The 12,208-nt window shown below is 37.7% G+C and overlaps 2 protein-coding genes across 3 annotated transcripts; both read right to left on the minus strand.

The window, feature by feature from the left end:
• Window positions 1-66: 66 nt before the first annotated feature.
• LOC307172696 (uncharacterized protein) lies at window positions 67-6,656 on the minus strand. 2 transcript variants are annotated; one of them, XM_079895248.1, is made up of 4 exons: window positions 6,364-6,656; window positions 5,314-5,919; window positions 3,369-4,345; window positions 67-1,885 (listed from the first exon to the last, which is right to left on the minus strand). In XM_079895248.1, the coding sequence occupies exons 2-4, from the start codon at window positions 5,912-5,914 to the stop codon at window positions 593-595; spliced, it is 2,871 nt and encodes a 956-aa protein (XP_079751374.1). In that variant the 5' UTR covers window positions 5,915-5,919; window positions 6,364-6,656; the 3' UTR covers window positions 67-592. The 2 variants fall into 2 exon arrangements, with proteins under 2 accessions (XP_079751374.1, XP_079751375.1); XM_079895249.1 differs by having other exon boundaries at window positions 6,350-6,656.
• A 390-nt stretch (window positions 6,657-7,046) lies between these two features.
• Window positions 7,047-12,164, minus strand: znf576.2 (zinc finger protein 576, tandem duplicate 2). Its single transcript, XM_079894298.1, has 5 exons — window positions 11,867-12,164; window positions 10,933-11,120; window positions 10,699-10,814; window positions 9,984-10,127; window positions 7,047-9,311 (listed from the first exon to the last, which is right to left on the minus strand). The coding sequence occupies exons 2-5, from the start codon at window positions 11,075-11,077 to the stop codon at window positions 8,523-8,525; spliced, it is 1,194 nt and encodes a 397-aa protein (XP_079750424.1). The 5' UTR covers window positions 11,078-11,120; window positions 11,867-12,164; the 3' UTR covers window positions 7,047-8,522.
• Between the last annotated feature and the right edge of the window lie 44 nt (window positions 12,165-12,208).

Genomic DNA, 12,208 nt, shown 5'->3' on the forward strand with positions numbered 1-12,208 from the left:
TATCCAACATCCTTGAAGTACAGAAATGCATGAAATATCAATTCAGTTAGCATTGTTTTCCCCCTATATATTTGGTTTTACTGATTTTCAAATATCTTATAATTTATTGAATTTGCAGTGAAAATGACGTTTTGTGGTATTATTTATTTTTGCTGACAGAAAAACGTTTTGCCCCCATTTTTGAACATCAGAAACTCAACCACAGGAATTAGTGAAGAACAGAAGATATGGTACATAATGTCACAATCAGAAGCTGAAACTTTAAACCAGCAGGACTGATAAGATGTGCAGTCTCACACAATAGACCAGCATTAAGCTGCTGATCTAACTCTACCTCAATTTCCCAAATTACTCTGAAATAAATATAGATTAAAAAATAATAATAATAATTAAAAAAATCATTTATTTCAATGTCCCAATCTACATTTATTGTATCTTACACGGCAATCTGGAAATGTAATAAAGAAACCGTGAAAGAAGTGTAACATTCAAAACACACTTGGTTTTAACATACACCAATCTTTCCCAAATTTCCATTGTATCAATTTAAATAATAAAAAAAGAAAGGTAGTAAATACTCTTGAACAAAATGTCACAACTTTGTACCAGATCGTAGTCTTTTTCTTGATGGGCTACACGGAGGGGACTGTTCTGTAGTGCGAGAGGAACAGTTAGTAGGAGAGCACTCAGGACTGTCTGTGACGGCCGCATGCTTCATGTAGTGCTGGATCATATCTTTTTCAGGAAGGACTTGTCCACAAGTCACACATTCATGAAGCTCACCATCCAACATATCCACTCCGCTGTCTTCATCACCAATCTCCACTTCCATGCTGCTCAAATCCACATCTTCATTTATTTCCACCTCTACATCGAAACCAGATTCGTTTTGCCCCTGCGGACCATTTTCTGATGTGTCCCCAGTCATGGTAAATTCCATTTGTGACTCATCACACATCCTGTCAAATGGCTTGACTTCTTTGAAAAATCTCTGATCTGTACTGTCCTGCTTATCCAGCATTTGCTTATCTGATATTGTCATGAAAGGCACACTAACTTCTACTTCTGCCATTACAGGCGAGGAGTTGAGGTCAGTCAAATTTGAATACTTTTTCTTGATGTTGTCGTCATCATCATCCTTCTGCGTTTTTAGGCATAATGGTTTGACAGGGCACGTGGAATTGAAAGGTGCGGCATCTACTGAACACCCTGGATCCGATTTTTCATCCCTCAATGCATTAGGCTCTAGATTTGATTGATTTTTCTGCTCATTCTCCACCTCTACTTGCGTAGTGACCTTCATTCCCTGATTCGCTTGCGCTGCACCTGCAGCCTGTTCACCTGCCTTTACATTTTCTGTATCAATAACTTGAACAGAACCCTGATCTTCTAAAATGGTCCACCTCTTCTTAGAGGAACTGTTATGACTTTCCACAGGAATGAGTGTATTTGAAGGAATGTTGGTTCTGCAGGGCTCTACAGTGTCTTTCTCTGCCTCTTTGCTAATTACAGTTCCAGGCGGGACCACCGGCATGGAAATTACATGTGGAGCAGATGAGCGTGATTCTAAGACTAGAGAGGATGGTAAAAAGTTTGGGGATCTCTTGGTAGGATCTGAGGTAGATGAGTACTGTGCAGTGGAAACTGGCACAAGCATGACTAAAGGCATACCTGGAGGAGGCTCTTTATTTAAGGTAAGTTTCCACCCACCATCAGCAGGCTTATTCTGGTCACCTAATGGAACCATGCGGACCTCCTTCAAGCTATTGGAGAATGTGACAGGATTTGAGGCCTGAGCAATAGTTTGGAAGACAATGTTAGGAGCAATTGGTTTCATTATTTGTGTAGAGGGGGTTGGCTTCGGTTTCGGTTTCTTCACAGAAGCCTGTAAACAGAATAAGATTACAGTATGGGGACATTTTTTCAACTGATATATTCTCAACATTTTGATATTAAGCATGAAATTAAGAGAAAATTGCTGGATTAATTTATATCATCATTGTATTTGTAAATGAAAAACGCTTATCTGGAAAATTGACCAGAAAATATTTTACTTTTTAAGTTGACTATATTTTTTGTCTTCAATAAAGTACTTTTAAATGTGTAAACCAGAACAAAAATTTTAAGTTCAAATTATTTTTAGTGGTGTAACAATACATGAATACGGATCAATACATTGATCAAATAACTAACGATATGCATCAATGCAACGTGTAAAAATCGAGATATAGATATTTTCTTCACTGCATAACAGCAAACTCGTTGCCTTTCTGTTCTGACTTTGAAATGGGCTTTTAACGTGATTCATGCAAAGCTCAGAGGAGTTTTTAATTTGTGTGTGTGGGGGGTGTTTTTATTTCAGTACCTCTTAAGGGAACCATTAGTTTTCAGAAAGGTTTCGATGGCATTTCCTTTCATGTTAACTCCATAAAATGCCTAATAAAGTAGTGTTTATTAGTGCTACTTTAGTGTAATGTGGCAAACATGGAAACCTGTTCTGCTATTCCATAAGCTCCACCTACTGTCAGAGAGTGAAGTTGCATTTTCAATCAAGCCTGTCTGCCTGTTTTGTCTTGCATTTTTGCAGAGCAATGCGTGTAATATCATATCATATCAATATATCAATCAGTATACCTCTTAATTTAATCGTATCACAGCATGTTTTGAGGTTTTTGTAAATACCACATCTGGCTTAAAGAATCAGTGTTGTATCGTATCCTGAAAAAAGGGGATTTACACCCCTATTTATTTGTATACCACTTTCCACAATAAAATCATACTAAAGCACTTTTTCAGAGGTGAAACGTGCCTAGTGTTTGAAATTTTGTATATGGCAAGGCAATTTTAAAAAGAACTTTTGACCAGTCTTTAGAATGCTGAATTAAACCATGTTAATTTTGTATTATTTATATACTTTTGCATATACTATAACACTAATTAATACTTTCAGTGAGCTTTTATTTAAATATTTTCATTTTTTTTATTTTAAATTTACTATTTAGTAATTTTATCATGTGCTTTTGCAATTTTCAGTAGTTTTGGTTTTAGCAATAATTTATTTTTAGTAATTGTAGTACTTAGTTGCCAAAGCAACATTCTAAGTTTAAGTTTTTCATCCAATATTGATGTTTTATTTTAGCTTTATTTCAATTTCTGAAAATGATTTTTAATAGTTTTAGTTAACAACAATACTAGAATGAAACACTTATGCCAAAATCAATGAATGTGAACTTTTAATTAACATTTTAACATTAACATTCTTTACAATTCTCCTTAGCCCCCATGAAAACCCCCTGCTTTAAAGTACAGGACACTTGGTATAAAAAAAAAAACAACAAAAAAAAAAAAAAAGGACACTAAAACCTTACCACTGGTGGAGTTACCATTCCACATGTTTTCAGGTGGCTGTCATAACCCTGTTGATGTGGAAAGCCCAGGCCACAGTCCTGGCAGAGACACGGCCGCTGTGCCGCATGCCCTCCCATGTGTGACATAAGCATGAGTGACGAGCGGAAACCCATCCCACATTCAGCACATTTTAGGACCCTCTGGTGAGTGCTCCCATGCTTCTTTAATTCCTCAATGCTTGCAAAGACTTGGCCACACTCCATGCAGCGGATCTCGTCTTTCTTGGTAGGCAAAGCGCCTTGATGACCCCAACAACCTGTGTCCTTCTTATGCTTGTCAAAGTCCTCTTGACTCTGAAAGAAAACCAAACACGCCATGCACTGGATGCTCTCCGGCTTACAATCGTGGTTGTGGTAGAGCGATGGCAAGCGGAAATGACGCTTGCACTTTAGACACGTATATGGCAAGACGCCCAAGTGAGAGAAACTGTGGCGTAAAAGAGAAGCCTTGCTGGAGAAGGTCCGCTCACAGTCCGAGCAGGAGAAGATGCCTCTGCTGTGCCATTCCAAGTGACGGAGCAGCGAGTTGCGATGGCGAAAACTGGTGCCGCATTTGAGGCACAGATGTCGTTTCGCCTGTTGCCTGTGTGCTTCTACATGACCCTTGCACACATCTAGGTCAGTGAAAATCTGCTTGCAAAAATCACACTGGTAGAACTCTTTCTCAAAATGGTTGGTGTCCAAGTGTTGCTGGAGCTGTTCCTCTGTCTCAAAGATGGTTGAGCAAACACGACAGTGGATCGAGGCCTTGTGCGAGTGGGAGCGAAGGTGCGTGCGGTAATTGACTAACTGGCAGAACTGCTTGCCACATTCATCGCAGCGGTAGGGACGAACACCCGTATGCATATTTAAATGTTCTCGGAGTAGGAAGAGAGAGGAGAAGGTAAGGTCACACACATGGCATCGATTCTCTTCATTCTCTCCACATCCATTCGTCTCTGAAATTGAAAAAAAGAAAACTTGCATCAACAGATGCCGAAAGGCTACTGGAATCATTAGTTAAAATGTAGAGCAGCGGAATATAGTCATTTTTATGCATCGCAATGCTGATGTGACTGATTCTGCATAAAAAGAAAATAATCGATTTTCAAAAAAAGTAATAGACCTATCACACAAGTACTCTTATTATAAAAAAAAAGTTTAGCATGTCCTTCAGAAGCAAAGCACTTGTTGTGTCTAATGTTTCGGTTTGTTTTTTGCATCTTTGTTCTTATTTTTAATAACAAATATAAAACAACAAAAATAACTATTAATAATATTAATAAAAGATTTGAAGGAAAAGATGCATCGTGTCATGCACCGAAAATAGTTTTATAATCGAATCGTGAGGCAAGTGAAGATTCACACCTCTTTTAGAATGGGATGGAAATTACTAACCAATCAGTAATATTTTACATCTTATGCCATCATTATCCAGAAAAAGTGTAACTTATAGCTGTAATAATTATAATATTTAAAAACTTGTTAACAAAATATTTAATGAAACATAATTGCTGAAGATAAAATAATTAGTAATGTACCAATATTCTTTACTTTCCATTTTCACCATTTTGCATAAATGAATTAAAAATTTAAAATAAAATCAATTATTTAAAGTATTTCTCAATATACATTAAGTACAGTATACAGTATTTTTTTTTTTTAGCACTAAAGATTATTAGTGCTAAATATTTTAATTTCTATTTATTTGTTTCTATAAAGATTAATTTTAGATGATGGCACAAGGTAATAAAAGGGAAATGAGCCAGCACACACACATACACCCCAATTTATTTTTTTCTTGTGGTGGGGCAAATAAAAATGTTCTGTTCCAGCACCAGCAGTGCAAAATTCTTAGTTTTAAGCTCAGCAAAATCTACAAAATACTGCACAATCACAATCCATTATTAGGAAAACTATACAATACCTGGCCAGGAAACATCATCATCTTCGTCCACGTCCTCCTCAACATCATCATCATCTTCATCCTCCTCCTCATCATCAACAACATCATCATCATCAGTCAAAACAAATTCCACATCCTCATATGTCCTTTCTTCATTAGATATAGCGTCATCTGTCGTAAGACTGGAGGCGTTCGGGCTCCCCTCTGACTTCTGTTCCTTTTCATAATTTATCTTTACCTCTTGTCCACTTTGCTCTTCGTCATCGTTTTTCTGTTCTGTCCCCGCTCTTCTTTCTCTTTTCCATGAATTGCAAACGACTTTATCCTCCTCGGAAATGATTTTTGAATTACCTTGAGCGGTTTCCTCTATAGATGAAGACTCCTGTTTGAAGGGAGAGGAATACTGATGGTCCAGCAGAAAGCTTTTGTCAGCCGATGCACTAGGGACAATGCAGGCATCTTCATGGCAGTCTACAGGTATTTCAGTCTCAGGTGCTGGCTTTTCAATGCTGTTTGGGGTTGGCAAAAATGTCTCCTTAACGTTCTGTGGCTCACAGAGAGGGAAATTCCAGCTTGGAAAACCTAACTCTGTCAGCTGGATATCGAGGGTAAACTCTGACATGGTGTCTTGGGGGGGGGAAAAAAAAGAGAAATACTGTATCAATTTTGCTATCAAGGCAAAGCGATCTGGGTTTTATTTAACATTTTTAAATGTATTATTATTATTATTAAAGGGTCACATTTTTCACCTAGGCACTTCTAAACTTAATGAGATGAGAACTCATCCATTTATACCAATGCCATGAAATAGTTAGTAACCTTTATTAATAAAATCAGACTATTAAATAAATTATAAATCAAAATAAATATAAATTATATTAGGAACCTGGTTGTAACATAATTCAAGTAGTATTAGAGAAAGAGATGTCTTGGATTTCAGACATAAACAGTGTCTACAACATCTATCATGAACTGCATTACTGCATGACACAGTGACATTTAAAGCATTTTTGTTCTGTCAATTTAAACACTACAGTGAATGCAGTAGCAAGCTTACTTAATTCAGATTACCTAGGAGTCTTCGACGAACATTTCCAAGCACCTTCGCTCCAGGATCTACTGTTCAGTAATGAAACAATGAATCTCTGACAATGGCGGGTTTAACTGCTCAACAACCATCTATTAGAAAAATGAGACACAACTGTATAATGCGAGATTGTAACTACCGCCAATGTGAAAACTGTTTTATCTCGACTGTGATAAAATAAAACTCAAATTACGTTGCATGAGCATGCAGAAGCAATAAGGTGAAATAAGCCACTGTCCATGCGATACTTCCGGTATAAAATTGCTGATTGGAATGTTGATGCTGCCGTCTGTAGGAGGGGAGAGTTAGTGCGGTCTCCATAAAAAAAAAAAAAAAAAAAAAATAAAAAAAAAAATCAAAGCGGACATGTTGCCGTAATAATTTTATCCTTATGTTTTAAAATAATTTTAGGTTTCTCAGGTTGTGAAAGGGCAGAAATTATTATTATATACTTGCACATTTTCTCATTCTACTATAACTGCAACGGTTGCGTTTAGCAATGCGTTATGTGTGGGGCGTGGCTTCGTTTCGGATCTGACTGAACCATCTTTGCGTTTATAATTAACACCAAAGAGCAAGACACATAACCTGGCTGGCAGAACTTTTATGTTATGTTGTCTCAGTCCATTGCTTTTCTCTGCTATTCAAATAGATAGTCTTAATTGTTGATGTCATAATTTTTTATTCTACATGATATTTAACTTATGTATTGATATGCGCAATCCTTCGTACTTTATGAATGTCGACCTCTAAAAAATGAAATACTTCACCGCCCCTCATGGTGAGATCAGATCGAGTAGTTCACCAATTCATATTAGTTCAGCACAGACCAAATATTTACCATAAGTAAAATGCTGCATACAAACAGGTTTAGATGTGGGGTTTCTGAATCAACCTGTCTTTGAGGTGCTCGCAGCCTCATGTTGTTGTTGTTTTTTCTGCTAGAATGTGAAAGAAATTCTTTGTGGATTTTTCCCCCACCTGGTTGCTCGTGCAAAAAGCCACTTAACTTTTAGGCATTCTAATTCTTTATGAAAATGATCTTAGTCTAGTTTCCATTTTAAATTAATTAACTTTGGTAACCAAAATATTCACAGGAAGATGATACGCCTTTCCGGTTTCACGAAAATCATATCCACTTTGCTCAATGCCGGATAATAAACGTAACGTGTTGTGCAGATATCATGTTCTAGCTCATCAAACAACCTTAAACACTTAGTGGAAGTATGCTGAGCTTGCTAACCAAAGATTGACTGGCCTGGAACCGCAACGAAAGGGATAGGTTTGGTCTGACAATTGCAGTTTTAGATATATCCACTGTTCTCCATGAATGATCAGTAGTGCAGATATAGATATTGTTCAACTTGAAACAAATCAGCTTGACCACTGGTTTCACAAGTGCAAATGCTGTAGTGTGCAAATAATTAATAGCAACACAGAAAAAAAATCAGATGACATTTAAAATATTTTCAATGAATTATTCAGACATTTACTTCACTCAGAGAACTGTCTTAGTTGTGGGTAACATTTAAATTCAAGTCAAATGTCAAATCATCCCAGTAGAAAATGAAAACATTTGAAATAAAATTTAGCCAGATTTCATCAGAAAACATTCATTTAGTAAATATTCCCACTCACCATTGTACACACTTCTAAAAATAATGTAAAAACAATAACACATCATATTCATAGAAAAAACTTTAAAATTAAAAAAAAAAAGAGAGAGAAAAGAAATAAAACAACAATGTGAAGCCTTAGACAATATAATAAGGCTTTTCTGTGGGGTTCTCTTGATGGTATTAGTTACAACATGGTTATCCCTACAAATGAGAATTCAGTCGTGGTATGAATCCTTTTCTTACTGCCATGCCAAAGCTATGTACAGACGTCAAGATACAATGAGGCACCCAAACATGGATACCATTAGTTAACTGTGAACACACAATCCTTTGGGTTTCCAGTTTTCAAATAACATGTTCACATTGTGTTGATCTCGAGTGTCACACAGTTGAAGGATCCCCACTATGTTACAACTTCAAATCTAAAGTGAACCCTGTCCCCACCTACATTTCTATACACAAAATTTAAAAAAATCGAATTCGTCTTCTGATAACATAGACCCTCAAAATTCTCCCCAACTGAATTATCTCTTTCCGACTGGCTTCTCTTCTTTTCCATGGCTCTGTTGATGAGCCTTCAGGTTACTTTCTCTGCCAAAGCTTTTCCCACATGTGGGGCAGGTGTACCGACCAGCACTATGTGCCCTTGCCATGTGGGCCTCCAGCTGCGCAGGTCGGTTAAAACTCTCCTCACACTCTTCACAAGGGTGAGGCTTCCGCTGCGTGTGCTTCTCTTTCTTATGTGCTCGAAGTTGTGCCAGGGAGGCAAAAGTGAGATCACATTCAGTGCAAGGGATCTGCCGGGCCGGCTGAGGAACAGCTTTCTTGTCATCATTTTCTGCTTCGTCATCTTCTGCCTTGGGCCCCTGGGTAGATTTGACTGGGCGTCCTCGTCTTCCTCCTGTCTTCGAGTCAGCTGTGGCTGGTGTTGCAGAAGCGTCTTCTGAATTGTTGGTTTCCTCAGGCTCCTCTGCCTCTTCCTCCTTCTTTCGCTTCAGTTTCTTTTCACTGGCAGCTGTGGCCTCAGCTTTCGGCGGTCTCCCTCGACGTTTGACGGCAGCGCTACCATTGCAGTGCCGGTCACCTGCGTGGTTCTCCTGATGTTGCAGGAGCTCTGCCTCCTCTTCAAACCCCCTACCACATTTACCACACCGGTAGGTCTTTGTGGGATCCTCTGCCTCTTCTTCATCCAGGGGCACGGGGTGCTGGGCCAAACGATGGTTGCGCAAAAGTCCAGGGCTTCGAAACGTCTCGTTGCATTCTTTGCACACAAACTGACGTTCAGGGCATACCTGCCGTCGATGCGTTGTTAACTTGTGGAAAGAAAGTAATGCATGTTGAATTGTTATTAAACATAGGCTTACATTTACAATTATACAAAATCCAAATATAAGCATGGCATGTGTAAATCAACAGTACATAGTTGCCCAAGCATGTTCGCTTGACATGCTAGAGCCAATAAGGTTCATTCTCATGTGTTACGCAGCATGTTTGAGCTTCCACAAGAACCAATGAGGTTTGTTCTCGCACGTCAAGCATGTACGGTTGAGCTTCTGTTTATGTTCGCTGATCAGTGTTTATATGTGAATAAAAGCCTAAATTAAATCTGTTCATCATGTCAAGAGTTTCTCTTCAGAAAATTTTGGACTAAACAGCTTAAATCATATGGATTAGTTTTACAATCTCTTTATGAACTTTTTGAAGCGTCAAAGTGGTAGTTGTGTAGCTGTCGAATGAGGGCCAAAAAGCTCTAAGATTTCATCAAAAATATCTTCATTTGTGTACCGAAGATGAATGAAAGTCTTACGGTTTTGGAACGACATGACGGTGACAGGATTTACATTTTTTTGAGAGAACTAACCCTTTAAGATACTTTTATACTTTATACTACAAAACAAATGGACAACATTTAATAAAAAAATATGTGAAATATATAAAAGTCGTTCAAGCATTTTCAGTTCCAATTAATGTAAACCTCCTCTCACCTCTGAGAATGTGCGGAAGCTTTCTTGACAGTGTGCACATTTGAAGGGCTTGTCCTCCTTGTTGTGGGTCGACTGATGTTGTGTCAGCTCCTCAGAAGAGGGGAAGGTTCGATCACACACGTAGCATGTGAACAGAGTATCACACTGTTGATGCAAAGGCAACATGTATGTGAACATGCATCCTTTTCAAATCAAAATAATTTCATATGTTTGAATGAACATTAAAACAACAGATTCAGATTTTTGCAGAAGTATCTGCTAAGTTTATGTTATTTTTATTAGTCTATTGAATAAGTAAAAATAGATATATGGCGGCATAATTCTTTTGCAAATCATATATCACTATTAGCATGGACTCAAACAACAGTTATATTGCATCTATCCACTATGTTAAAAATAAAAGAGAAGCACAGGGCAACAGCATTCAGTTTGCTAAGTCTGTCAAATAAAGTTGACATCATAATATCTGAAACAAAACCACTTGGTAATAGTAAAGTGGATTAAACCAAATACATTTATGTAATTTAATAACATTAACTGATCATTTAAAGTACTTTCAGTCATTTTGACAGAAAAAATCTGGTATCTGGTCTACTGGCGAAGAAAAACTCAGAAACAGTTCACCCAAAATCAAACTGTGAATGTTGTAAATGACTGAATCCTAAATAATCAGATATGTGCTTCTGTGCTATCAAGGTAATGGTTCACTACAAACCTGCTGAAGTTGCTGTTTGTATTCTTCCCGATGACTCTTCTTCATGTGCCTTTCCTTGGCTTTTGAGTTGCAGAAAGTAATAAAACACTGGAAACACTGCAGGCTTTCATGCTGGTCTAAATACACAGAGAGAACGACAAATTTAAACATCGCTATAGAAGGCAATGCCAATTACAAGTTTATGATAAAGGTAACCTAACCTAGTGTAACATTAAGACATCCCATCACACTTACATGACTGAATGATAGGAGGTGGTGCACGGTTCTGAATGGAGGTGGTGTAGGCAACCTCTGTCTTCACAGGGGGCAGTTCAGCAGGGGCAGCAGTCTCTCCACCGCCCATTACTATCTCCTCTATGTTCAGTATGTCAGAGTCCATAATGAGGGCTTAAGGATTCAATGTACACCTGCTGTAAATTTCACTGTAACGAAGAGACGATAGTCTAAATATACAAATATATAGGGTATAAACATACTAATGTGCATACATCACAAAATGCCATCACCCATTTAAAAAGTGCCACTCAAATGAATAAACAACGTAAGAACGTAATTGAACTGTTTCTACGTACTTTAGCTTTCAGAATGAAGTTGTACAAGTCAACTAAGCCATTAAAACACAGAACATAGCTGGCAAGCTTAAAATAAGATACATTTGCCTACACGCACTAAGAACTTAATCACAGCAGTCCAAGAATATTTGTCCATAATATAAAAAATGATTTTAGAAAACAGTGTTAGGATACCGAACGTCTCCAATCGCGCGTTTTAGAGCCGCCTACCGTTTGTTCGCATTAACTAAGCTATGCTAAGCTAAGCTACATGCTACCGGCTAACGAGGCCTACACTGGCCTTTATCATCTGCAAATTGAACCAATGCTATGTAGCTAACAAGCTCATTACTTAATGTATTGAAATTAGTCCCGCTACCAATGCGCCGATATCAGTCAAAACGAAACTTTAGAGGTTTAAATGGCGTAAAGCTTTTCTTATTTATTAAGCGGCTATTAGATTAGCAGGCTGTTGAGTTCGAGGTTAAACTTGTTGTAGAGTAAAAACCAAGTTCGCTAGCCAAAGCCGTATCAAACAAAGCCCAAAAGAGGGAAATATTTACATTTTAAGTTATTTAAATCTGGGTCTTTAAAAAATAATTCAGCAGAATTCTTACCCGAAAGAGAATAACCTTTTTGTCTGGAGGGAAAAGGCATAAGCCAGACATACATATGAAAATAAAGGGGGCGCAAACGTGTAGTCAGTGACCCGCTGCTAGACTGGAAAAAAAACCTGCATCACGTGCCAAGGCGTCCGCTGTACTTTCCATTGTGTTCATGAAAAAGCAGAACAGGTATCGAAATGCCTTGTTTGCCATGCAAAATAAGTCAATCGCTTCTAAAATGAGATAATATTGTCAATTTTGTAGCCCGGATGTAAAATAATTGCATATGCAATGCTAATAAATATACTGTAATCTATATATTGTTACATATTTAAATGCATTAAAGTGTTTAGG

Source organism: Squalius cephalus, assembly GCF_949319135.1.
Source record: "Squalius cephalus genome assembly, chromosome: 15".
NCBI lineage: Eukaryota > Metazoa > Chordata > Actinopteri > Cypriniformes > Leuciscidae > Squalius > Squalius cephalus.

Excerpts from the sequence above, each read along its gene's own strand:
- LOC307172696 (XM_079895248.1), bottom strand. The coding sequence starts at position 5,914 with ATGTCAGAGTTTACCCTCGATATCCAGCTGACAGAGTTAGGTTTTCCA. Across the intron at positions 4,346-5,313 it reads TGATGATGTTTCCTGGCCAG|AGACGAATGGATGTGGAGAG; the intron begins GTATTGTATAGT and ends TTTCAATTTCAG. Across the intron at positions 1,886-3,368 it reads GAATGGTAACTCCACCAGTG|GCTTCTGTGAAGAAACCGAA; the intron begins GTAAGGTTTTAG and ends TTCTGTTTACAG.
- znf576.2 (XM_079894298.1), bottom strand. The coding sequence starts at position 11,077 with ATGGACTCTGACATACTGAACATAGAGGAGATAGTAATGGGCGGTGGA. Across the intron at positions 10,128-10,698 it reads ACAAACAGCAACTTCAGCAG|TGTGATACTCTGTTCACATG; the intron begins GTTTGTAGTGAA and ends TTGCATCAACAG. Across the intron at positions 9,312-9,983 it reads GCTTCCGCACATTCTCAGAG|TTAACAACGCATCGACGGCA; the intron begins GTGAGAGGAGGT and ends TCTTTCCACAAG.